At 41.1% G+C, this 27,377-nt stretch overlaps 1 protein-coding gene and 1 long non-coding RNA gene across 5 annotated transcripts in view; both read right to left on the bottom strand.

The window, feature by feature from the left end:
* Positions 1–27,377, bottom strand: part of USP10 (ubiquitin specific peptidase 10) — a 75,669-nt gene that overhangs the window by 47,729 nt on the left and 563 nt on the right. For all 4 annotated transcript variants that reach the window (XM_037878224.2, XM_037878225.2, XM_037878226.2 and 1 more), the window contains exon 2: positions 4,494–4,562. In XM_037878224.2, the coding sequence (XP_037734152.1) occupies positions 4,494–4,562 (69 nt within the window). The remainder of the gene's footprint in view (positions 1–4,493; positions 4,563–27,377) is intronic.
* Positions 16,517–27,366, bottom strand: LOC122462603. Its single transcript, XR_006285282.1, has 2 exons — positions 27,256–27,366; positions 16,517–17,102 (listed from the first exon to the last, which is right to left on the bottom strand). It is a non-coding gene; the product is annotated as an uncharacterized LOC122462603 (long non-coding RNA).

Below are 27,377 nucleotides of genomic sequence, written 5' to 3'. Positions count from 1 at the left end.
GCAAACCAGTTTGGAGATAACGAAAGGATCACGATGGCCAGATCTTTTTTCTGGGAAGAAGGGCTGAAATTTATAGCAAGCTGAAAGTGGAAGGCATTTTCCACAATGATGCTCCCTTGTTCATCTAGACTTAGTGAGGAACTAACAGGATCATGTGGTTTTACACCACTCTGATAAATGGGTCCAGACACCTTTAATGGGAGATGTACTGCTGGGTGTCCTCAGTGCACTACCGGCAGGACTGCCATGAAATCTTACCTCTCTTTGTGGTCTCAAACAGATATTGAAGAAGAGGGAGGACTGAATAGATCACTGGAGGACGAAGGTGAAGCATCTTCTAGTTCTGGGAGGAACTTGCCGAAACTTAAGGAGTTTGTGCCAGAAAGGAGAAAGAGATAAGTGGGTGGAATCCCTAAGGAGCCAATGAGATGTTGGGGGAGTAAGGAAGAAAGAAAAACTCTCAACTGTCAGAAACTGACCCTGAAATTGATAAAATAAAAGAATTACTAAGTAAAGTAATCTGTGTCACGGAATCTACGGGTGATGGCTCATCTTTGAACATTTAGCCTCAGCAATATCTAAATGGTAGCAGGGAAAATAAATCCTTGTTTAAGTAAAAAAAAATTTGTAAAAGTCGATTTTACTAGAAAACTTTCTTTGGTGATGGGCTAGCTGGGATAATGTAAAAAAAAAAATTCTTTTTGTAGGACTGGGGAATCTATTTTTTGCTGTGTGGATTTTCATTTAATTATTTGTACACATGGTTCCCTGAATCCTCCCTGTGAAGGGTCAAACTGCTCGGCTGCAAAAGCAAAGCAAATCTGAACTATTCAAACAAGCAGATATATGTCTTCTTTTATTTGAACCAGTGTTTGCTGTGTAGACTGGCTGTCTCATGCTTCCCAACCTCTCCCCATGTCCTCCCCCCTCTGAATAAAAGCAATCAAAGCCTTCAAGTTTGCCACTGAAAACACAGGACAAGCTGCTATGCAGATAACTGGTACCATTGTCCTAAATGCTAATAGATCACAAACCATTTCTCCATTGAATCTGATCCTTTCTATTCTCTTTAAACAATAATTATTTTTATTTTAAAAAATAAAATACTTTCTTGTATACCATAATGCACAATTATTTTAGGTACAGTAACAGAATAAAAGTATTGAGAAGACGTCTGTATTCCTAATAATCTATTCATATTTTAGACATTTTTTAACTATATAAACATCATCCCTTCTTGGATGGAAGCGAGAATGAATGGGTGGAGAAAGGGGAAGATAAAGAGAGTAAAGGAGAAAACAGAATGTAGCTTAACAAAAGAGAAAAAAATATACGCACTCTTTCTAGATCTTTGAGTAACTACAGGGCTTGGTGACAGAACAAAGACAAATGGACAAAGCTTGACAGATGTTCAAATTCTATTCCGCAGTCAAATACAAGAGTAAACAATGTCTCACTCACATTAAAAATATTAAATTCAAATCAAAATATCTGATGTAGTTACTCTTTCAAGGCAACACCCATGTTGTTCAAGCTATTATGAAGGTTTTAGTAAAGTAACCTCTATGTCTAAATCTTCAAACTTACATGCCTAAAATATATGTAACTGCCTAATTTTAGGCTTCCAAGTGTTGATTTAAGCATCTGAATCTGCACTTAGATTTGTAATGACAGATTTAAGTACTTACCTGTATGCACCCAAGTTTGAAAATTCATCTTTGTACTACCAAAAGAATCCAAGATGATTCATGGTTATAAAGTCATAATTCTCAATGAAGTGCTGAAAGATTTCAGTTTTACTGCAGATTCACCCATGCTCAGCCCACATTCCTTCCATGGTCAAGGCAAAACAGATTTGCTTTCCAAAAGTCTATGTTCAGTTGTGATTTATGAATAATGCTTTTATCTTCTTTGTCATTAATTTTACAAGTGGCTTAAGAAAATGCAACACTTTATTTGGAAAGAGAGAAGATAAAATGTGGGTTGTTTTTTTTAAATTATGAAATCCATTCTAAATTATTCCTAACGCTTTGTTTCCCTCACTATACACCATCAGTAGTTTGAAATGATTCACTACCACGCAGAGTAAATCTATATACAACAGGAAATTATGCCATGACTCAAATACTTTACTAGAATATACACACATTCTTTATTTCTATTAGGGTGACCTGATTTTCAATGAATTAGGGTTCCTCAAAATTGGGATACCTTATTTAATTTCATGGAATGAGTGGAGAAGGAATGCAGTGGTGTGCAGGAGAGAAGTGGCACAATGGAGGGTTGAAGGCAGCTGATAAAGGACAGACATATCACTGATTGGAGTTACTCACACATGTAGACCCCACATGTAAGCCTCTTCAGGACTGCCCCATTGGGCCTCTCTAACCATCAGTTTCCCCTATCCTAACAGAATGTGTTTTGCTTATCACTCCAAGTGATGGTGAGCACACTGACGAAATCACAGTTCCAACATCAGTGAGTCAGCTAAATCTTGCAAACCACAGGGAGATCAGTGCACTAAGGCTTCTGATACTTTACCAGGAGCCCTGATGATCATTTCTGCTCCTTCTTTAGCTAGAGTCCTTAGAAGATACTCCCATACTTTTTCAGTAAACTTAAGCATGAAAAGGCAGCTTTGAGGGAGAGTTTTAAAGGGCCAAATTTGGAGCACGAGGGTGGGGTTATGTTTTGCACAGTTCAACTTCAGGACAATATAAAAAGGCCTGATTTAAGATATTAGCAACCCATAAGAGCTATCAAGGGCTCAAAATGAAAGCAGAGAAGAGTGCCTATTTTTTCTTACCCCTTTGGAGGAGCTCTCACCTCCAGCCAAGAAGCTTGATGAGAGAAGCAAGAAGGTCCTGATAACTTGCTTTTTTTTTTTTTTTTTTGGAGCAGAGTTTGTTGGGTGTACCAATCATGTGCATAAGTCAACTTCATAACTAGCTTGTAGCAAAAGGCACCCTATGTTTCCCTTTATTCTTTCTATCCACCTAGTGCCAAGGATACAGGAATATTGCTCCTGCTAGCATGCTCTAAGGTGGAGGAAGTAGTAGATTAGACCAAAAAGAACTGGACAGTCACAAACATTTTGTACTCCTGCCCAGTCTTCACAGAGGAGACAGTCATCCATCACTCCAGGCTGGTGTCCTCCAATACTGTGGAAACTATATTTTAATCTAAAACTTGTTTTTGTGGTAAAAGGACAAACTCTTTGGTGTTTGTGAATCCAGCAAATGCATTAAGTTTCTCCAGTCTGTTGACAGGAGAAACATTTGTATATAGCTTTAGCTTGCTCACAAACACAGGAAGTCACTACCTACCTGTTAAGTTCTCTTCATGCTGGCCTCGCCTCCCCTTTTTTTCTTTCCTCCCCCTTCCCTTTACATGTCTTCTTCCAACCTATTTTTCCTCATCCTCTTCTTCTAGTATCCTTCACATTCCTTCATGCAACCAGTATGAAAAGCTACCAAGGGTTGTTAGCTATACACCCATGAACTTGAAAAGCAATGTGGTAGTGAATTTCTGTATGCCACAAAGAACTTGAAAATCAAATTACTACAGTAGAACCTTAGTAAAACACATTAATGACAGACAACAGAGCTTACTTTATAAATATATTCATTCTGAGGGGGGGAATTTTCCTCCCATATACATACAGTTGAGGGTTTGTTTTGTGTTGGGGGGGAAGAAGAGGGTCAGAGGAGGGAAGTGAAAATTTAAAGTATTTACCACTTCCTCAGTTTTGTTCCTCATCACCTTTACCTTTAGGCCAGGTTTGGTCATATAGGGATCTTGGAGGTTCTTGGTCCTTCCTACAGAACCCAATGGATACCTCCTTCCACTCTCCAGTGCGACCCGCAGTATGAGTCCAAAGAGTACATAACCTGGGATCTACTCCGGATAACAGCTACAAGGAGGCAGAAAGCCACATCAGGTACTGTAGTGAGAGCTCTACTCTTCCTCTTTGGCTCAAGAAATCTGGGATCTCACTTACAAACAGGAATGTTGCTGAGAAAGTTGCTACTACGTCCATCACTGAAAAGTTAAATAAGGAGAGCTGCTGGTTCCATTGAGCAGGTCTTTCCTTTCCAACTCCTACATGCAATCACTACAATTGCAGATATTCCAGCAATGAGGAAGGAGAAAGAAGAAGCCAGGATCCTTCTCTCCACATTTCACACACCGACTCAAGAGTTGAGTAAGGACAGAACAAGAGACCACTGCTTAACAGGGACTATAGCTGCCATATATCTGGACAGGAAAAGAACTGCAGGAGTGAGCAACTAGTGTGCGATCAACATAAATACAAATTGAAATTTTATTCCAGGGAGCTCTACGGTGAACAACTGAGTTTTGTTAATTCACAAGTGAACAATAAAAACAACATTGATTATTGTATTTTTAATTATATACTAATAAACCTACTACATTTGTGTAAAACAATATGCATCACAACTTCAGATAAAACACTGAAACGTAGTTCTTACCTCAACAGAGCATCGAGGAGTCACAAAGAATTGATTAAATTCATCAGGGCTGAACTCCCCAAAGATATACTAAAAAGAAAAAAAAAAGAAAAAAACAAAAAAAAACCACATTGTTATATAAGGATTTACACTTTGTCTCATTAGCAAATTCAAGGTAAAATGATTTATTTTTAAAAGAGCTGCAACATTTTAAAGGTTTGTGTGTGGCAACGGGAACTAAAACTATCATCTTTGCATCCCTACTCTCTTTCAGATTCCTTTCTCTTGCCCTGAGCAAGTTACTTAATTTTTTATAGCCTTGTCTACAACAAGCTTTTTCTTAAAATTCCCACTAGCGGTAACTGGAGCTCCAGTATACACTGACAGTTTTACAGAAGGCCCCCACCACTACAGGTATTAATGTTAAAAAAGGATAGTAAATTACACGAAATCTCCATGGAACTGTCTAACAATTTGGGTTAGTGAAGACACTATCTATGCCGATGGGAGAGCTTCTCCTGTCGGCTTAGGTCCTCCACCTCCCGAGAGACAGCAGCGATGTCAACGGGAGACATAGTGCTATCTACACAGGGGTTAGATCCACACCCCTGAAAGACATAGTTATACCGACATAAGTTGGTAATGTAGACCATGGCTTAGGATGGGGTAGGCAAACTTTTTGGCCCAAGGGCCACATCTGTGTATGGAAACTGTATGGCGGGCCATGAATGCTCATGAAATTGGGGGTTGGAGTGCGGGCGAAGGCTGGGGATGCAGGCTCTGGAGCATGGCCAGAAATGAAGAGTTCAAGGTGTGGGAGGGGGCTCTGGGCTGGGGCAGTGAGTTGGGATGCAGAGGGAGGGGATGAGGGCTCCGGCTGGAGATGCGTCTCTGGGGTAGGACTGGGAATGAGGGGTTGGGCGTGCAGGAGGGTGCTCCAGGCTGGGACTGAGGGGTTCAGAGAGTGGGGGGAGGATCAGGGCTGGGACAGGGGGTTGGGGCGCGGGAGGAGGTCGGGGTGCAGGCTCTGGGCGGTGCATACCTCAAGCAGCTCCCAGAAGCAGTGGCATGTCCCCACTCTGGCTCCTACACGGAGGTATGGCCAGACGGCTTTGCGCACTGCCCTGTCCGCAGGCACCGCCCCTGAAGGTCCCATTGGCCATGTTTCCTGGCCAATGGGAGCTGCGGGGGCAGCGCTTGGGGTGGGGGAAGCATGCAGAGCCCCCTGATTGCCCCTGCACGTAGAAGCCAGAGGGGGACATGCTGCTGCTTCTGGGAGCCGCGCGGAGTGGGGCAAGCCCCTGACCCTGCTTCCCGACTGAAGTGGGGCAAGCCCCGAGGACCAGATTAAAATGTCTGGAGGGCTGGATGCAGCCCCCACGCCGTAGTTTGCCCCGGCGTAGGAAGTGGAACTAGTTGAATTGTGTCCAAATATACTGATGATGCAAAGTAAGGTCGTTGGCACAGTGTATATTATTAAAAGATAGACTGAGAATTTGAATAAACTGAGGAAATAGGTAGATGACTGGAAGAGACTAGTTTTCAATGTCTAGAAATATAAGAGGATACAATGCATCAGCCAAAGTAGCCACAGAAATTGTTGATGAGAATCAGAGAAGGCCAAAAAAAAAAAAAAAAAGGGTGGTGTTGCCACAAAAAATATGACTAGGTGCTTTTCCTCAGCAACTTTCAATGGCAACAATGAAACTCTCCCACATCATCCATGCCTCCCTCAGAAAACCCGGCTGAATAATAAGGATACCAACGCCTACCCTTGCTCATGATAAATCCTCTTGGCCATATGGAGATGCACATTTCCAAGTCTGGAGTTGTGTTACATAAAGAGTTATCAGAGTTGAAAATGTGAGTGGCTGTTTCATCTATAAAATCAAAAGCTGGGTTGTGGTAGGTTTTATACCCCTATTGCATTTTATATTTTTTACTCAGTTTCCTTTCCTTAAACAAATAATAGGTGGATATACTAGCAATTAAAAAAGGAAGTTTAAGCTACAGCTCCAAGAAACTGCAAAAATATGCATAAGATTTAACATTTTTGAACTTGGAGTCTTACAAGAACCTGATTTAAAGTATTTCTAAACTTAAAACTGATATACAAACAAATATCTTCAGTTCTCAATACTTCACACAAAGGCCATACATAAAACCTATTGTTCTCAAGACCAAAACAACCATAAGATCATGAACTACATACATAAAGTAATTTAGCTGCTTGAAGTAAAGATCAACATATGAGACCATGAAAACATTAAGTCCTTTAAGGATTCTTTAAGCAGCTGCTATATATCAGCTATTCAATACCCAAAAGCATCACTTAACACCTGAAGAACAGAACCCTTAAGACATTTTTCAGGGAATTGCCCCATAGCTCTTAGGGTAGGCCCACACTTAAAATACTGCATTTAACGTCTCCCAAAAATGTTCCTAACAAAAACATTTGCTGAATCATAATTTCTGTTTTATGAGACTTTTTAGGTGCACTCATGCAAAAAGAAAAACAAAAAATCTGACAATACAGTTTAAAAAGCTGCACTTCAAATTACACAATCATCTTCACATACAATCCAATCTTCTCTCCCCTCCTGGGAGAGGGTGGTCAGGGGTCAAGGAGCAGGGGGGGGCTGGATGGGTCGGGGGTGGATAGGGGACAGGCTGTTTGGGGAGGCACAGCCTTCCCTACCTGGCGCTCCATACAGTTGTGCAACCCCGACGTGGCCCTCAGGCCAAAAAGTTTGCCCACCCCTGAGCTAATCCAATCACCTATGTGAGTGTTGTTTTGAAGTATGGTCACACTCACTCCAGCTAGGCTAACAGTGCAGATAGTACAGTACAATTAACTGCTGTGAAGACACATCCCACTGCTCAGATACCCCCTTACAGGTTGGGTCTGAAAAGAACAGACTACCACTGACTGAACTCTGAGGCAAAGGTCTGGTCTACACTACGAAGTTAGGTCAATGTAAGGTGCCTTGTGTCCAAATAGTTGTGCATGTGTCTACACTTAAATTTGTCTCCCTCAGATGTAAGTGGCCCTGTTACAATGGCACAGCAACACTACCTCCCTGAGTACTGCTGAGCCACAGTTGATGTACTGAGGTTGACGCAAGAAGAGTACAGAAAATGCATAACTTACATTGACCCAAACAGTCCTCCAAGCAGCTGTCTCAGTGCCAGACACTGACCCCCTGGTCACACTTGTGAAATCCACAGAACAATGGTCATGGAAACTAGAAGCCCCCCACCTCCTCCTACAAGCCTTGCAAATTTTTGAAATGCCTTTTCCTGATTGTCCATCTTGGTGAGCACACCTAGCAGCTCTCCACTGTTGTATGCAACTGCCCAGCTGACCATGCCAGCTACATGATCCATATCTGGTCCAGCTTGGAGTAGAGAGGAGATACTGGATCTCCTGAGCCTATGGGGAGAAAAAGCTGTGCAAGCACAGCTACGGACAAGCTACAGAAAAGTGGACATCTCTAAGCGGATTGTAAGGGGGATGCAGGAGAAGGCGTACAACAGGGACTAGCAGCAGTGCCGCATGAAAGCAAAGGAACTGTGTTAGCATGTCAGAAGGCCAGGGAGGCCAACAGTTGATCCGGTACCAAAACTGAGACCTGCAGCTTTTACAAAGAGCTGCATGCCATACTTGACAGAGACCCCACTACCACCCTGCAGACCACCATGGATACCTCCAAGGAAGCTGAGTCACAGGATCCTGGCATGAACAGCAAGGATGAGGAGGTGGAGGAGGACAGGGGACATCTGACTGGGGTGTCCAGCTATGCTGCAAGCCAGGACCTGTTTCAGACTCTCCTGCCGTCCAGTTGGTCCTGGCAGTCGAGCATGGGCGAACCCAATACAGCGGAAGAACCTCAGGTAAGTGTGTAATTGTACGTCCCATAACAATGATATACTGATGGTGCCCCCAATTTAGTAAGACACAGCTATCAACTTTTCATTAATTTACTCATACCAGAAGAGCTAGCGGTACTACAAAGAGAAGTAGTGTTATCTGCTTTTCGTTTCCCTCTAGAGTTATGCACAGGAGGCTACACAGAGCAGTTTATGTATACAGGGATGTCCCTTGAATCCTTCTGAGATCTCAGTTAAACTTTCATGGAGGTACCCTGCAATCCTCTCCCAAAGGTCAAGAGGACTGGCACAAGAACCCAGTGGTAGAAGAGCAGACTGGATTGGGAGGAGACTGGTTGGACAGGATGGGGCAGGTGTGGTGATTCGGAGGGAACAGGCAGAAGAGAGTCTGTGACTACTAGAGAAAACTCTCCCCTCCAGAGACTGGGATGGAACCAAAGATTCCTGAATCTCACCATTCCTCTACTGTCAGTAAATATTGTGAAACCCTCCAGCAGATGGCACCTCTGCCTACGTCCCCTTCAGTACTAGTCCACACAGAAAATGACAACTTACTAACAGTCATAATTCAAAAGGCAAAGGTCTGCTCACTGAATCTTACTTTGGGGATGAATCAGGTCTGCGTCATAAAGTAAGCAGCCCTGCTTCATCTGTAGCAGATGCTGGAAGGCGTCTAGTGAAGGAGGCAGGGGATTGCAGAAAGACAAAGATACAGTCTGATAGTTAAGGCAGCTGAATGCTGTCCTGGAGAACTGGATTCTGTCCCTGCCTCTGCAATATTGTTGGGTAACCAACTTGATATCCTGGGGTTTGATTTACAGAAGTGCACCATATTCACAGCAGTAAGTCAAAGTACAGTTCCCACTGATTTCAACAAATGAAGCACTATATGAATGCTAAGTTATCAGGTCCTAGATATTTCAAATTGGGCATTCTGAATTAATGGAAATTTCTGACCTTCGTTTCTGTGCCTCAGTTCCTTCTCTGCAAAATGGACATAATGCCACTCTCTCATCTCACCAGGGTGTTTAGAAAATAAATTAATGTTTGTGAAGTACTTAGAAACTATAGTGTTGAGGACCATAAAAAAACCCCATGAGGCAATTAATGTCTCCAGAGCAGGGTCTGAATAGTGTACAGTGAATAAGGCATGGAGCCACACACTGAACAATGAGGATAATACAAAATATTGCATAGACTGCTCATTAAGTGAGCACCATAGCATCTCTGCTCTGAAAAAGGAAGCAGTTCTGTGGGGGGAAAAATAATACGTGACCATGTAATTAAACATCACCATAATGTATAGGCACCAAGGGGCAAATATAGGTTGCACAGGCAATTTTTCAAATCCCAATTTTAATACAATGCATCTTTCTTTTTAAAAATAAACCTATTTAAAATTAAATTTGATATTATGACAGCCTATGTTGAGGTCTAACATTACTATAACCTATTAATTTAAATTAAATAAAAATATTCAAACCATATCTGTTTGCTCTGCTGAAGTTTTAAAGGAAGTCAAACCACGGAATTGGTAAAAAGAAAAGGAGTAATTGGGGCACCTTAGAAACTAACAAATTTATTTGAGCATAAGCTTTTGTGAGCTATAGCTCACTTCATCGGATGCATTCAGTGGAAAATACAGTGCGGAGATTTATATACACAGAGGACATGAAACAATGGGTGTTATCATACATACTGTAAGGAGAGCGATCACTTAAGATGAGCTAATACCAGCAGAAGAGCAGGGGGGGATGGGAGAGAAAACCTTTTGTAGTGATAATCAAGGTGGGCTATTTCCAGCAGTTGACAAGAACGTCTGAGGAACAGTGGGGGATGGGGGTGGGGAAACAATTTTACTTTGTGTAATGACCCATCCACTCCCAGTCTCTATTCAAGCCTAAGTTAATTGTATCCAGTTTTGCAAATTAATTCCAATTCAGCAGTCTCTCGTTGGAGTCTGGTTTTGAAGTCTTTTTGTTGTAATATTGCGACTTTTAGGTCTGCAATCGAGTGACCAGAGAGATTGAAGTGTTCTCCGACTGGTTTATGAATGTTCTAATTCTTGACATCTGATTTGTGTCCATTTATTCTTTTACGTAGAGACTGTCCAGTTTGACCAATGTACATGGCAGAGGGGCATTGCTGGCACATGATGGCATATATCACATTGGTAGATGTGCAGGTGAACGAGCTTCTGATAGCGTGGCTGATGTGATTAGGCCCTACGATGGTGTCCCCTGAATAGATATGTGGACACAGTTGGCAACGGGCTTTGTTGCAAGGATAGGTTCCTGGGTTAGTGGTTCTGTTCTGTGGCGTGTGGTTGCTGGTGAGTATTTGCTTCAGGTTGGGGGGCTGTCTGTAAGCAAGGACTGGCCTGTCTCCCAAGAGAGAGTGAGAGAGTGATGGGTCGTCCTTCGGGATAGGTTGTAGATCCTTGATGATGCGTTGGAGGGGTTTTAGTTGGGGGCTGAAGGTGATGGCTAGTGGCGTTCTGTTATTTTCTTTGTTGGACCTGTCCTGTAGTAGGTGACTTCTGGGTACTGTTCTGGCTCTGTCAATCTGTTTCTTCACTTCAGCAGGTGGGTACTGTAGTTGTAAGAATGCTTGATAGAGATCTTGTAGGTGTTTGTCTCTGTCTGAAGGGTTGGAGCAAATGTGGTTGTATCGTAGAGCTTGGCTGTAGACAATGGATCGTGTGGTGTGATCTGGGTGAAAGCTGGAGGCATGCAGGTAGGAATAGCGGTCAGTAGGTTTCCGGTATAGGGTGGTGTTTATGTGACCATCGCTTATTAGCACCGTAGTGTCCAGGAAATGGATCTCTTGTGTGGACTGGTCCAGGCTGAGGTTGATGGTGGGATGGAAATTGTTGAAATCATGGTGGAATTCCTCAAGGGCTTCTTTTCCACGGGTCCAGATGATGAAGATGTCATCAATATAGCGCAAGTAGAGTAGGGGCATTAGGGGACGAGAGCTGAGGAAGTGTTGTTCTAAGTCAGCCATAAAAATGTTGGATTACTGTGGGGCCATGCGGGTACCCATAGCAGTGTCGCTGGTTTGAAGGTATACATTGTCCCCAAATGTGAAATAGGTATGGGTTACGACAAAGTCACAACGTTCAGCCACCAGGTCTGCCGTGACATTATTGGGGATACTGCTCCTGACGGCTTGTAGTCCATCTTTGTGTGGAATGTTGGTGTAGAGGGCTTCTACATCCATAGTGGCCAGGATGGTGTTTTCAGGAAGATCACCAATGGACTGTAGTTTCCTCAGGAAGTCAGTGGTGTCTCGAAGATAGCTGGGAGTGCTGGTAGCGTAGGGCCTGAGGAAGGAGTCTACATAGCCAGACAATCCTGCTGTTGGGTGCCAATGCCTGAGATGATGGGGCTTCCAGGATTTCCAGGTTTATGGATCTTGGGTAGCAGATAGAATACCCCAGGTCGCGGTTCCAGGGGTGTGTCTGTGCGGATTTGTTCTTGTGCTTTTTCAGGGAGTTTCTTGAGCAAATGCTGTAGTTTCTTTTGGTAACCCTCAGTGGGATCAGAGGGTAATGGCTTGTAGAAAGTGGTGTTGGAGAGCTGCCTAGCAGTTCATATTCTGACCTATTCATGATGACGACAGCACCTCCTTTGTCAGCCTTTTTGATTATGATGTCAGAGTTGTTTCTAAGGCTGTGGATGGCATTGTGTTCTGCACGGCTGAGGTTATTGGGCAAGTGATGCTGCTTTTCCACAATTTCAGCCCGTGCACGTCGGCGGAAGCATTCTATGTAGAAGTCCAGTCTGTTGTTTTGACCTTCAGGAGGAGTCCACCCAGAATCCTTCTTTTTGTAGTGTTGGTAGAAAGGTCTCTGTGGATTAGTATGTTGTTCAGAGGTGTGTTGGAAATATTCCTTGAGTCGGAGACGTCGAAAATAGGATTCTAGGTTACCACAGAATTGTACCATGTTCGTGGGGATGGAGGGGCAGAAGGAAACCCCGCAAGACAGGACAGATTCTTCTGCTGGGCTAAGAGTATAGCTGGATAGATTAACAATATTGCTGGGTGGGTTAAGGGAACCATTGCTGCGGCCCCTTGTGGCATGTAGTAGTTTAGATAGTTTAGTGTCCTTTTCCTTTTGTAGAGAAGCAAAGTGTGTGTTGTAAATGGCTTGTCTAGTTTTTGTAAAGTCCAGCCATGAGGAGGTTTGTGTGGAAGGTTGGTTTTTTATGAGAGTATCCAGTTTTGAGAGCTCATTCTTAATCTTTCCCTGTTTGCTGTAGAGGATGTTGATCAGGTGGTTCTGCAGTTTCTTTGAGAGCGTGTGGCACAAGCTGTCAGCATAGTCTGTGTGGTATGTAGATTGTAATGGATTGTAATTGGTGGAAGTCACTGGCAAAGCACCTAGAATCAGACTCTGTGGAAGTGCTAAACCATCTTTTGATTACAGTAGCCTGCTCTGCAGGTACAGAGAGATTATTTTCCTCATTTCAGTTTATTCAGTTAGTTCAGTTCAACAACTAGTTCACTCAAAACTGAAAAACCAACTGGGAGTTGAAAAAGCAGTAAAAAAGCTTATTTTTCTTCAACCTATTCATCCTATGAATAAAAATGAAGGGTAAGAAGATGAACTCTACCAATTCTAAAATCCTGAAGGATGTGGTGAATAGAAACACCAGTCCAATTCAGTAATTACACATACTACTTCCTTTATTTAACTACCTATATTTTAGTTAGTTCTAAAAGCAAACATGTTTTGATAAACTTGTTTTTCTCTTATGTACCTAGCGCTTTCAAGGTAGTTTTATTGAACTAATAAAAACAACTTTAAAATGGAATTTTGTCCATTTTTAATTGAATCTCAACTTCCACCCAAATGCAGCTTGACCCAAATCATAAGTAAGAATTTAATCTAGTAAATAAGAAATGCATCATTCATAATTTTCTAATAAAAAATAAGAATCGAAATAAATGTATGTTAAGCTATATAATTGTTTAAATAAAATGTGTAGATATAACCTCCCTGGTCTGCAACAAGTAATACCAAATTATACCACCCAATAGGAATCGACATCTCTTTTGGAAAATAACTAAAAATTACAAATGCAAAACAAGATTAAAATTTATTATTTAAATTGAGGTTTCCTGCTTGTGATTTAAATCAATCCACGGGGGCAGTTCCTAACTTTTTGAGTGCTTGACTTTGCAATCTTAATGTTCTTATCACATAGTTTGTAGTCTGTGTGGGTGTAATTCTATGTAGGTTCTTACACTGCTCTTATCACCACAGTATCCAAGCATCTTCCAGTGATGCATTAAGCAACATGACCAACATCTATCACGAGATGTTGATTCTCATCCTCTCTCTCTAAGGGGAAGAACTGTTTGCAGTGTAGTATTTTGCTTTGGAAGTATTTTGCTTTTTAAGGGATATACTGCTATGGATCTATTAATACAAAAGTGGGATTTACTCTTTCACTAACTTTGTTTACACTCCTAATTCTAGGATGAGATACCTGGCCTGAAAAATTGGAGGGGAGTCTGGCAATGCAAACAGCACTTTGATTATCAGAGAACCCTTATATTCTTCCTTATCTTGATGCTGTATGGAGCTTGACTAAAGTTAGCGATGGCTTAAATAATTACTAAATTTCTTATCTTATGGTCAGTGCAGTATCTTTATCTACTGCACGTTTACTAACGTGCATTTACAAAAGCTTTCTCTATTTTAAATGGCCCGAACGATAGGGGTTTTACTACTTCCCTTGGGAGAAAATTCCATAGTCTAATAGCAGAGCTGGGATTCTTTCTCCCCTAAACATGTAGTGAATGCCTATTTGTTAAACACTGACAGTGCCAACAAGAGATTAAACAATGTTGCAAGTTACAAGAGGATAATATAAAGTTACTAACATATTCAGGGTTTATCAATAAAAAACATGGCAGTCTGTTTAAAAAAAAATGTGTTTGTATGGGGGGGGGCTAGCTTAACAGTTTATGAAAGACCCCTACTAACTAAGTTTTACGGGCTTTAAATCTAATTTTCTAAGGCCATGTCTACACTATAAATTTTGGTCGATGCAATTTATGTTGCCATATAGATGCCAAAGTTTATGTATTGCTCAGGTACGTGCATACTTGGCTGCTTGCATTGGAGCTGCACATAATCACCAGGAGTGCTTGTGTTGATGTAAAGTGCCATGTACCACAGGTAGGTAACGCAGTATGGCAAGCGCTGACATCCAGTACAATGCCTTTTGAGATATTTTTGCAATGTTTTATGGGATAGCAATGACTTGCCCAGTGATCTCTGGGAGCTAGTGGTAAAGTTTCCAGCATTCTACTTACTCCACCCCATAATTCCATCCATATCCGATAATTTTCTCACTTTTTTTTAATAGAAGTCCTACAAACCTGCAAAACACTTTTTGGTCTCTGTCATCCAAGATGACAGAGCTATCTGGGGGAGGGATAGCTCAGTGGTTTGAGCACTGGCCTGCTAAACCCAGGGTTGTGAGTTCAATCCTTGAGGGGGCCATTTAGGGATCAGGGCAAAAATTGGGGATTGGTCCTGCTTTGAGCAGGGGGTTGGGTTAGATGACCTCCTGAGGTCCCTTCCAACCCTGATATTCTATGATTCTATGATCCCTGACAAGCATGGAGCCCACAGAGCTCTGGGCTATTATCATAAATGTTGCAAATACAGGACACACAATTCTCCTGTGTTTGCAGACCACCAGGAAGTATTTCAACAACTTGGGCTATGAGGATTTCTTCTAGGACAGTTTGCTGAGGGACACAGTGAAAAACAATTTAAGGTTGTTGGTGGCATTCTTGCACAGCTGCAAATGGTGAAATGCCACTTCTGAGCCTGAGAAATGAGCACTGACTGGTGGGATTGTATCATAATGCATGTTTGGGATGACAAGAAGTAGCTGCATAAATTCTGAATGTGAAAGGCCAAATGCCTGAATCAGTGCCCCAAGTTCACCCCAGCCCTTCAGCGCAGGGACATCTAAATAAGAGCTGCACTGAAAGTGGAGAAGTGAGTGACAATCACACTCTGGAAGCTTGAAACATCAAATTGCTACCAGTCAGTGGGAAATCATTTTGGAGTCGGAAAATTCAAATTAGGGTCCATTGTCATGTGATTAGTTAGCAGGAGACGATTAACATGGCTATGCAGGATTGTGACTCTCAGCAATGTGCAAGACACAGTGGATGGATTTGAGCAATGGGGTTCCAAAACTATGGTAAGGCAACAGATGGCATGCATATCCCTAATTTTGGCACCAGCCCACCTTGCCCCAGAGTACATCAACAGCAAATGATCCCCCAATGTTTGCATAACCATAGAAAAGTAGCATCAGGGAAGCTTCACTGATATTAACGCGGGCTGCTCAGGGAAAGTGGATGATGCGTGCATCTTTAAAAATACAGGACTGTTCAGGAAGCTGCAAGCAGGGATACACTTCCCAACCGCCAAATTACCATTGGCAATAATCAAATGCCAACAGTAACTCTGGGAGACCCAGCCTGCACCTTGTTCATGAAGCCCTACATTGATCATCTCGACAGTACCAAGGAAAGATTCAACTATTGGCTCGAGCAGCTGCTGAATGACTGTTCCATGTGCTTTTGGTAAACTGAAGGGAAGCTAATAGTGTTTACTCACTAGACTGGATCTCAGGGAGAAAAACAGACCAATGATTATAGCTACATGTTGCCTCCTGGAAAACGTGTGAGGCAAAAGGGGGAAAGCTGTCAGTAGGGTGGAAGTGGAGAACCTGCCTGTTGACTTGGAACAGCCAGATATAAGGGGCATTACAAGAGCTGAACATGGAGCTATGCAGTTGACAGAGGCTTTGGAAGAGCACTTTAACTGTCAGCTACAGTAGTGTTCTATGCTGGAGTGTTTTCTGAACCTGGAGCTTGGAGTGCTGCTATGAATTCTGGGGTGCTTGCTGTACAGTTACAAAACATGTCTGGGTGCTTCAGTGAAGCTATGAAGTCTGCGGTGCTCAATGTGTATTTACTATTTGGTTTGATGACTGCTATGCACTCTGCAATATTTGTTGTGAATAAAGATAATTTGAGTCTCCAAAAACAGAACTTTATAGAGTGGAAAAAAGGGCAGGAAAAATCAATGTTAAAAAAAAATCCACAGCCAATGTTATACAAGTTTTTAATATAACTGAACAGAGTGAAAATTTAAAATTAGGAAATTTAAAATTGTGTTCATTTGAGTACACAAAGGTAGTCCATTGTGGCTACACGTGCACCAGTTGTGGTTCTCACAGGTCAGCGTATGGGAAGCTGTGGCTTTCTTTGATGTCCTCTGGAGTGGAGTGGTAGGGATAAGAATGCAACCCATGATCCCACGTTACGTTGAGTGGTGTAGGGAGCAGCAACCATGGAGTACCCCAAGGATAGCAAAAGGTGGAGAGTCCAGGATTTTTGGATCTGCAGGCCAAGCAGTGTCTGCAGCAGTTGGGTTTGCTGCCTGAGAAGCCCCATTATGTCCTGGTGCATCTCCCTCTCCTTTTCCTGCTGGGGCTTCTAGACTTTTTCCTGTCCTGTCTTTGTCCATACTGTCAGTCATACTGGCCCTCCAAGTCCTTAGTTTACAGTTCGATGCAGCATTGGCTTTCAGAATCTCACAGAATACGTCCTCCCTAGTCCTCTTCTTTCTCATCCTCAGGGCTAGACGTTCTGCAGGCATGGAGGGAGCACCCCTCAAGGCAGCCATGCCAGAAGCTGCTGATAAAAAACAGACATACGTACCATTGGATTTAAAGTCACAAGGGAAAGGGGAATGTTTCAAAACTCCTTTCCCTTATTTCCATAAACAATTTTATTAAGAAATGCTTATTGACACTTCAGTTTTGGAGCAACTCAACACAGTACTGCTCTCCAACCCCAGCCACGATGAGTATGTCTCCCAACGGCAAGGAAAGGGTGCAGAAGGATTTTCTATTGCATGAAGCTATATAATTTTGGTCCCTATCGCATGGGTATGAATACAGGACAATGGCACTGAATACTAGCACTGTTTTTCATTGGAGGTGGTGATTTTAGTTGATCTCCCACTCCCAAGGGTCACAAAGGAACATAGAACACAGCTGCTACTGGCATCCCAAAGCTGCCAGCCTGTTTACTGCAATGTTGCCAGCCAAACTCACTGCAGAGATGTGTGGGAAACTATCCTATTGAGGAGGAAGAAATAAGATAGACATTCCTAGTAACTTTTGGGAAAAGACTGCAACGCATCTCCATGAAAGTTTAATCACGATCTCTCAAGAGATCTTTTATCCCTCTGTACATAAATAGCTTCACATTTTGTCTTGTCAACATGTGGATAGGCTGGGCACCATCTTTACATTTAAATACTATAAGGAAAATTGCATGCACAGAATTACCAGAGTTCCTTTCCCCTTCATCAGGCTCATTTGCACTTGCCTGGCGGGACTGGCTAAACTGTGGAGGCGTCTCAAACAGGTCTTGGATCGTTGCATGGCTGGAGTCCCCTGCCACATCTCCTCCCACCCAGCCCTGGCTGTTCATTGGAGGAGTCTCTGTCTCAGTCTTCCAACATATCCATGGTGCTCTGCAGGATGCTGGTGGGGTCTCTGCCAAGTATGGCATGCAGTTCCTTAGAGAAGTGATAGGTCTGCAGCACAGCACAAGATCTACGTGGTATTGTGACAAAATTCCTTCGCCTTCACACAACATTGCTGCTGATCCTTGTCATACCCCTCCGCCTGCATCCCCCATACAACCTGCTGGTAGATGTCAATGTTTCTATGGCTGGGCTGTAGCTATGCGTGGCACAGCCTCTTTTCCTCACAGGTCCAAGAGATCCAATACTTCCGGTCTGCTCCAGGCAAGAATATGTCTAGTACCTCTCTTAGGGCTTGTTTTCACTACTGTGCCAAATCGGTGCCACTGTAATCGATGCAGCAGCGTCAATTTAGCAGGTCTGGTGAAGATGCAATAAGTCAATGGGAGAGCGCCTTCCACTGACACAGCACTAAGGTGATGTAAGTTACATTGCTCGGGGACAGGAGGTTAAACCCCTGAGCAATGTAACTTATACTGACTTAAGCAGTAGTGTAGACAAGGCCTGAGAGCATGGTTGGGCAGCTGCACACAACAAAAGGTGAGCTGCTAGGTGTGCTGAACAAGGTGAACAATCATGGAAAAAAAATTTCAAAAACACAAGGAATTTAAAGAGGGAGCAGTTTCCAGTCTCTAGCCCCTGGGCAGCCAAGTTTAAAAATGTGACCAGAGTGATCACTGTCGCATGGAATTGGGCATGGTGGAACATCTGTTGGTGGACAGGTAGGGTCGACAAGTCATGCAGCATCTATACTTCCACTGTGTCAACCTCAGTAGGTTGACCATGGCTCTATGCCATTCGGGAAGGTGGTTTTACTGCCTTGCTGTAAAAGGCTGCTTACATCGGCTGGAGACAAATGTGAGTGCAGACACATGCACAAATAGACTGACACAAAGTGACTTACACCTACCTAACACTGTAGTGTAGAAAGCCTAACTATTTTAATGTATACAAACTGTGTCCACTTTTGTAACTTTCTGGCATATTAAACTCTTCCTTTATGTTTTTCTTATAGGAATTTATTTGTCTTGAGAGCTTTCTAGTGCCTTTTGCACATTCCAATAAGAATGTAAGAAATGGAGAGGACTAGATTTTGGAAATGTCAGACAACTCAGTTTATCATCTTTATCAAGTTTAACTTCTCTTCCACTGAATGCATTCGATGAAGTGAGCTATAGCTCACGAAAGCTTATGCTCAAATAAATTTGTTAGTCTCTAAGGTGCCACAAGTACTCCTTTTCTTTTTACTAAGATAGTGATATCTAAAATGCTATTAGTGGTAAAGCAGCCACAATGCTTCAAAACCATAATTCAGATTTCTGGATATTTTAATCTTACTACTGTGAAGTCAGCATAGTCCTTTTCTCCTGTGGTTTCAAATCCACTTTTAAAAAGACCTCCTAGCAAGATCTACAGTTATTTCATAAACAGCAGTACAAGAATCACTAACATTGTTACTTACACAACACTAGTTCAAGTAGTTGGAGGATACTAACTAAACTAATAAGGCTTCAGTGAATAAACTTTTTTTCTGATTTCATGCTTGCCAACGATCAGTATGTACAACTTTTGATTGCTCCTGAAGTATATGGGGTGTACTGAGCCTTGTGCTTAAACTGATTTTAGAAGAGTTATTTTCCGGCCTTCATTAGATGAGAAAATGCCTACAATTAATAACATTTTAAACAGTGGCTATCATGCAAAAAGTCATTATGAAGCACTGTCAAATAATGTACAAAGCATGGTGTGCAAAGTCTTGCTTAAACACTTGTGGCTCCAAACTGTCACTGCAACTTGTGCAGTAAGTTGATCACATTGAAGTCTTCCCAACACAATCAAGATAGTCCAAAGCTGGGGTCTGTGGAGCACTTGCTGGTGGCCCACAGAAAGCCAAGTGACATATACTGCTGACTCCTCCATATTTCCAGCTGTTAAACTGGCACAAGATACAGCTTCAAACAGGATATACTTTCCTAATAATACTTTTCCATGTAGGCAACTGCTGTAGCCACCACCAGATATTATGCCATCATGAACCAAAGGGGATGTCATCCACAGTAATGTAAAGGAACAGGAGATCGATGAGACTATCTTTGTATTAAAATGTGGGCCACACAAGCAAAGAGTCTGGCAACCTCTGCTCTGATCATAAAACTGTTGTTCCTGGTGACACTTGGGTTGGAAGAGAGATCGATAAGGCAAGCTGGCTGACTGGAAGATTGGATTTTGTAGTGTCGATAACACACTCTCCATTCTGATTGCTAGTCCACTCAGTGGTGATATGAAAAATGAAACCTCAGTGTGCCTTAAATTGTATTTGTGCACTGCTTAAGAAAGGTTTAGAATATGAAAAAAAGTAAGAATAGGCAATGTGACAGCTATAGCCCAAAGAAGGCTTTTGATAGAAACTACATGAAGTGAAAAATCAACTGAAAGAATACTTTCAGAATAACTTAATTAGCACTCTGCACTACACTGCTTTCATGGTTGATATAAGTAACAATTCTGTGGAACGTTTATTCTGAGGATAACAACAAACCCCAGCAATGACACTAATCACCCTTAATGGCCTCTATATAATAACCACAGGTACTAATCATGATAACATGTTCATTATCTTTACCCTAACAAAGCAAACTTGGGGGAGTGGGCTCCTGGCAACATTATGGTATCTCAGGCACCTTAAGGTAAGCTCTTCTTTCGGAGGTGCCTTAAACCAATTTTGCTAGGGAGCTGCCTATCTAAGTAGCAGAGGTGACCACCAGAATCCAATTTTGTTTGTGAATAAAAGACAACCTTGCCAAGACAGACTGGAACTTGGGTGACTAAGCAAATTTTACTCTTACAGTTTTACTTTTTATATTCTGAAACTGGACTATTCCTCTTCACTCTTGTATGGTTTTATTATGTACTTTATTGTTGTTGTGGCGTGTAATCCCAAGAAGTTGTCAGTAAAATCAGTTCTCCCCTACTACAATACAAAAATGTTTAAATTGTGTAAATGTTAATTTATATTTATTTTCTGTCTTACGCTCTTTCAGTTGATGGTGGATGGGCACATAATTTAAATAATTCTTTTAAAAGATTTATAACTTTAATTTGATTTTCAATACACCTTACATTAGGATTTTACTTCAGTGAATAGTAATAGATCACACACCAGAAATTCAAACAGCAGTGGTTTACATTTTTTTTTTTTTGGAGGAGACAAGGGATGAGAGGGAGTGAGGATTTCCATTCTACAGGGTCATTATTTCTCACTTTCTTATTACTAGTCCAATCAGACACCACTACTACAGGCAGCATGGTCCAGTGGATAGGGCACTGGACTGGGACTCAAGAGATCCAGAGTCTACCCTCAATTCAGCCACTAACCTGCTGTACTACAAGTCACTTTACTGCTATATGCCTTTGTTTCCCCCTCCCTTTGTCCAGCTCATCTATTCAGACTGTAATTTTTTAAAGTTGGGCACTGTCTTTTACTGTGTCTCGCTACAGTGCCTCTCTTGGTTGAAGCCTATAAGTGCTACTGTAAAACAAATATCATTAGGCAGGCAGCTGAAACAAATCCAACCTCCACCTTAAAATTAAACAATTCATTTTTCCTCTCTCTCTTCACTCCACCCCATGCCCTTTCTAGAATAATTTGGTACTTTTACACCATGCAAAAATTTACAAACACCTCACTTCCCTGTGTTTGCGTTCTGATCCCATTACCTCCTGCCTCGCAAGACTGGAAGTGTGGCTGGCTCTGAATCTGTTCCCTTATTTCAGACCTGTACTGGGCCAGGCAACTGGCCAAAAAACAATTGAGGGCAGAGTAAAAAAGTGCATGTGCAGCAAGATTTCAATCCTGCAGTGCAGGATCTATGCCTTGGGGGCAAAAGAAAATGCAGTAGCTTTAAAAACAAAAGTGTAAGTTTCTGGTGACCACATACTGCATTTGAAGACTTGAATAAGTTTGTATTAGTATTTTGTTAAACTGTTAAAAATAAAAGCATGAGGTGGATAAACAATCTTTAAGTTTCACAATATGTAAAGATCAATGCTCTGCCTATGGCAAAACAGTAAAATACATATCACGGTAACAATGGCCTTTTTTCACTAGGTACTGCTTTGGATTAAAAATTGTTTTGATGTCTGCAGAGAAACAACCACAAGGAGTTTTCAACGCCGTGATTTTCACCACAAATAAAGTTGTGTGTGTGAAGGATGTACAGCTTCTTTACTCTAATATGGATTGTAATAATACTGGTAAATCCATGACAAATATGTAGCTTTCAATGGGAAAAGAACTGAGTTAAGAGGAGATGCCCCAACTTTGTGAAATTACTGCAGTAAATTTTAAGTGATGTATGAAATGAAAAATCCTTTCCACTGTACTCAGGGAATACAGATCGCATTGCACTATTGTTGTGATTCTAGGATATTTAGCCCAGTTCCAACAAAACAATACCCTAAAAAGCATCTACCATGCACACTATTATTGGAGGGAACTCAATCCTTTCATAAGTTTTTTTAAAATGTTTCCCCACACATTACCTTTAGGGGAAGTTTGGAAACTAGAATTTTTTTATACAGAGAGCTTTCCTATAAAATTCTTCTCCTCCCTCTTTTTGAAGGCCTCCAGATCCTCTTCCCCACTTTAAAAGTATTTAAACAATAAACTTTTAGTACTTTTTTTCCCTTTTCCGAAGCGACAATGTTGCCCTAGCTTCATGATGTGCTGTACAGGAAGATCACAACAATCCATTCAAATGAATTACCCAAATATTCAAACTAGTGGCAGCAGAGAGAGGTGCACAGGTAACAAGATACAATAGTGAACCGCAGACTGGCAATCCTTTTTAAAGTTTATTATCTGAATTCCAAAATAGTTGGGCCAATCCCCAACACTTATCAAAATAAAACATAGCTACAGAATAGAAAACTATTATTGATTCTCAGATAATTAAATTTTAACGTATATTATGAAATTGATTCCACAACCACATCCTCCTTAGATTTACATCACTGCTTACATGATTAATATCTACAACCAGTGTCATTTTCACAAAGTGTTATTGAACATTTATTTCAATTTCTCCTATACTACAAAATAAAAATCCACAGTAGGCTCGACAGTCTTTTAAAAATGCATTCCTGAACACACAACAGTATAAGCAGAATTTTAATAAGCCCCTCCAAGACAATCTCCCAAGGATCACCCAGCCTTACCCATCTCCGTTTAAGCAAGGGAGAAAAAAGAGGCCTTGCAGCATGCTCTGAAGGTTAACTAATTTGGGCTATTTCAAGCCCCAGCGAAGTAGAGAACTCCAGAATACAATGGTGATGTTAGGATGTTCCAAATAAACTAGGTATTAAGACTGCTGTACCTAATAATCAAACACACACTGCTGTGCTTCACTAGCACAATAACTCAACTAATTTTAACAAACAAATCTACATATTAGCAATAACTTTGATTTGTACAAAGTTATATCTTTTAGGTAATTTAAAACAGTATAATCCTATTATACTATTTAGACAAAATGGGAAAATAAAAGGTTCTACCCCTTGTCCCCTTCCTTCGCCCACCCCAGAAAACACTGACCCACCACTGGTAATATCACCCAAAAGGTCTGTACAGTCCTATTCACTAAAATAAGAAACTAGTAATTAAACAGAACAGAAATATGGATTTCTAATCCCAATTTTAAAATGTATCTAAATATACCATGAGGTTTTTCTACTATGAAGTACCTTTGTTCTGTACAATGTTCCTTAATCCTAAATTGTATGTTAAATGGTCACAAATAAAGCACTTCCACTAAGAAGAAAAACTGCAGTTCTAGCATGTGTAATTCTTTGTAAATGAACATCTACATTGCTGAAATGGCATTAAAGTGACAAATGACTATAATCCAATGGCCCAAGGCCAGCAAGTTCTATTACAAACAGATCTGTCTGTTTTGTATGACACAGCATGCTGCACATGTATCATAACAAATAGAAACTGAACAGCATACTTTACCTATATGCAAAAGCATCACTTTCCCCCCCTCTTCAACTTTAGAATTACTTTTAATAGTTACATGATGGAGGTAGCAGTGTGTCTAAGCAACAAACAGGCTCCCTAAACTGACACTACAAAAGTCAGTAAATAAGCAAATTGCAATAGCAATTGTAAAAAAAGGTCTCTGAAACAGTACTGTAGTCTAGACTTTTTTTTTTTTTTGGAAGGGGGGCAGCAAACCAAAAAAGTTACAAATTTCCTTCTAGTTACTTCTAAAACACTAAATTAATCTTGTCAAAGAACAAGCAAGCAAGCAATGATTCATCCCACTTTTGTATCCCTTTCCCCATTTAATTTGTTTTCACAAGGTTTATGCGTGAAGTTTGTCATACAACTAATTCCACCTAAAAAGATAAAGAAAACAAACAGAAATAGGAGCTGTTCCTAGCATTCATGACTAGCACTGTGTATTAATACTGCCAATAAAGAAACTTCTAACATTTGCTGAAGAATGAAAATTGTTTTATTTTAAGAGTAGGATTTTTTAAAGTCTCTTAATGTAATATAGTTTCAAACACAGCTAATGTTAAAACAAAGCTTAATACCGGTAATAGTATACAGGACTCCAGCAGTGATGCAACAGGTTTATTTCAAGTTCTGTCTTTGAAGAGAGAAAAAAAAACCTAACAGATTTTAAATGTGCTCAGAAGTACACGCCCATAAACACTCCTGTCACTCTATTATACTTAAGTGTTTGATTAAAATGATTATGAAATAGCTTGATTAAATAAAAAAACGAAAAGTGACAAGTATATTTGAATTATATTGGGATATTCTGAAATGCATTTTGTACAGCACGTTGTCAAAACTGTCATTTCAAGATACTCCTTTAAAAATGGCATATACTATCACTTTAACAGAAATAAAAATATAGTAAACATGGAATTAAAGCCCAGTGTATACACTTTCTCCATTCCATTAAAGTTAAACTCTCTGGATGATGACATTGCTCTGCTGAAAACAGACTGCATGTTTCATGGTTCCCAAAACAGTCAGAGAATCAGAAGAACTTTTCCTTGGAGACAAATATTTCTCAATCAAGATAAACAAATTTAGTTCATAGTCACATGGAAAAATAAATGCTTTACACCTTTACTGGGTCTCTTCATGATGGTATGCACATAATGTGTTAATAAATCAGCAATGTGATATAATAGTCTCATACTAACAGACAAGTCATATCAAAACATACTCTCACTAAAAAACCCATCACATCTACATCTAAAATTACATTTCCACACACACCCCACCCCAAGAGTATGTAAAGAACTTTTTCTCTTCAGGATCTCCTTTTGGGAACAGCAGTCCTGAGGATAAACTCAAATTTATTTTCTCCCAAATAATATTCTCTTCCTCCTTTAACATTTAAAGCATGCTATCGTAAAATACTATCACTTGCACCTACAGTGATGCCAGAATAAAAACAATATGCAAAACTGGATTATAACAGTACATGCTCATAAGAGTTTTAAGCAAACATTTAAAAAACTAGAGTATCTTCAGAAGTAATGAGTGACAGTGAATAAACAAATATCAGCAAATGAAAATTGTAAAGTGCCAAGATGATTGATTTAAAAAAAAATAAAAATCTGCAAGTTCATTTTCCGAAGGATACACAAACTTCAGTCCTGATCCTGCAAAGACTTACATGCTTCACTTTATCTACAGAATAGTCACACTAACAATAGTGCTACCCACAGTTGATTAAGTGGCCTTGAAGATACTCACTGTGAAAAATGTATATTAGAAAAAGAGCAAAGCTGCATGTATAATCCACTTTAACTGCTACAACATAAAGGTAAATCATCAGTTGTGTGCTTTTTCTTTGCAGAAAAAAAAAGAGAGACTTAATGAACTAAGCATCAATGCAAAAAAAGTCTCATTCTCCATCAAGAAAATCCGAACTTCTGTCTTTTGCACTGCACCTGCTCATTTTACTCACTTGGGGATGGGGTAGAAGGGAGTCCAAAAATCTTTAAAGCTTAACTTTGAGTTTCTCTCGATTTTCATTATGGTATGTGTTGTATTCTGTTTGTTCAATATCATATACTGATCAATCACGTGAAAAACAAAACTATATTAATTCCCACAGACTGCTTACAGACGAAGTTAAAGGTAAGATACTTTGTAACCATTATGTTTTATTATAAATATTAAAACCAGATAAACAGGCCACACAGACCAATTGCCTCCAGCACTCAAGTATAAACAAAAACAGCCATCTCAAAAATCAAGACTGACAAGAAGTATACTCTTGGCTTTAAAAAAAAAAGCACAGCCATCACCATTAATTCACTACTTTTACTACACAAACACTTTGATGAATGACTTTCAGAAAAATATGCCACACAACTAATGCATTATCACGTTGCGCTAAACACTTTAATTTTCTTAAAATATTTTTTCAAGAAGTAAAACAGCATATTATTATTATTTCTATTATGCTTAATCTGATCAAGCATAAAACTTCGTTTTTTAAAATACACATCTGCCAATACAGCATATTGATTCCCCAAAACTTTGATTGGGGACAAAACTTGCACACGCAAAGCGATGAATGTTCAACTTGTCCCATACAATCATTTGCCCCCCCCCCCTTTTTTTTTTTAACGCTTTAGAGATTGGACCAAAGAATCAAGCCTCATGTGCTAACTTTCCTTCAAGTGCTAACTTTCCTAGCTAAGCTAGGATTTTCCTTTCCTAGCTAAGCTAAGGATTTTTATTCCCTGCATAGATATTTTGGCTGGTTTATTACACACACATCCCAAATGCAGGATTTTTATTCCCTGCACTGATACCTTGCTTGGTTTAACACACACACACACGGAGATTTTCGCACACATCGCAGCCCATATTAATCTCGTTACTCAGCCCTTTGCAGCGTATGCACTACGGTTTGTTTGGGAAGAGGGAAAAACCCAAATTAATCCCCAAACTCCTTATTCCCTGTCCATTATAGAATCACTTCCCCTCCCCGCAAAAAGCCCATTAGCCTCCCTCCCCCCGCGCCCGCCCAAGCTTGGAGGGAGGAGGAATCTCAACATCCCGCAAAGGACACCCAGGAGGCCGCCCCTTCCCCGCACCAGCCCGCAGTGAAACGCCTGCGATTAAGGCCAGGGTCCCTTCTCCACATCAGAGCAGGCAGGCTGGCGGGCGTGAGGGCAGCCACCCCCCCGCCCCGGGGCATTCAGGGCCCGCCACTCCCCTGAGGAGATTCAATGAGGCTGCAGAATCACCCTGGGCCTAGTCCCGGGCAGCATGCTTCCCCTGGGCCGGCGAGGCGGCGGGGCCAAAGAGCCCCTCCGGGCCGGGCCGGGCCAGGCTCCCCCGCCACCCCCCGCCCGGCGGGCCCCGGGGC

The sequence above is a fragment of the Chelonia mydas genome, chromosome 12 (assembly GCF_015237465.2).
Source record: "Chelonia mydas isolate rCheMyd1 chromosome 12, rCheMyd1.pri.v2, whole genome shotgun sequence".
NCBI classification, from domain to species: Eukaryota; Metazoa; Chordata; order Testudines; family Cheloniidae; genus Chelonia; species Chelonia mydas.
Note: the sequence above shows the minus strand (reverse complement) of the source record. Positions and strands in the feature narration are given on the sequence as shown.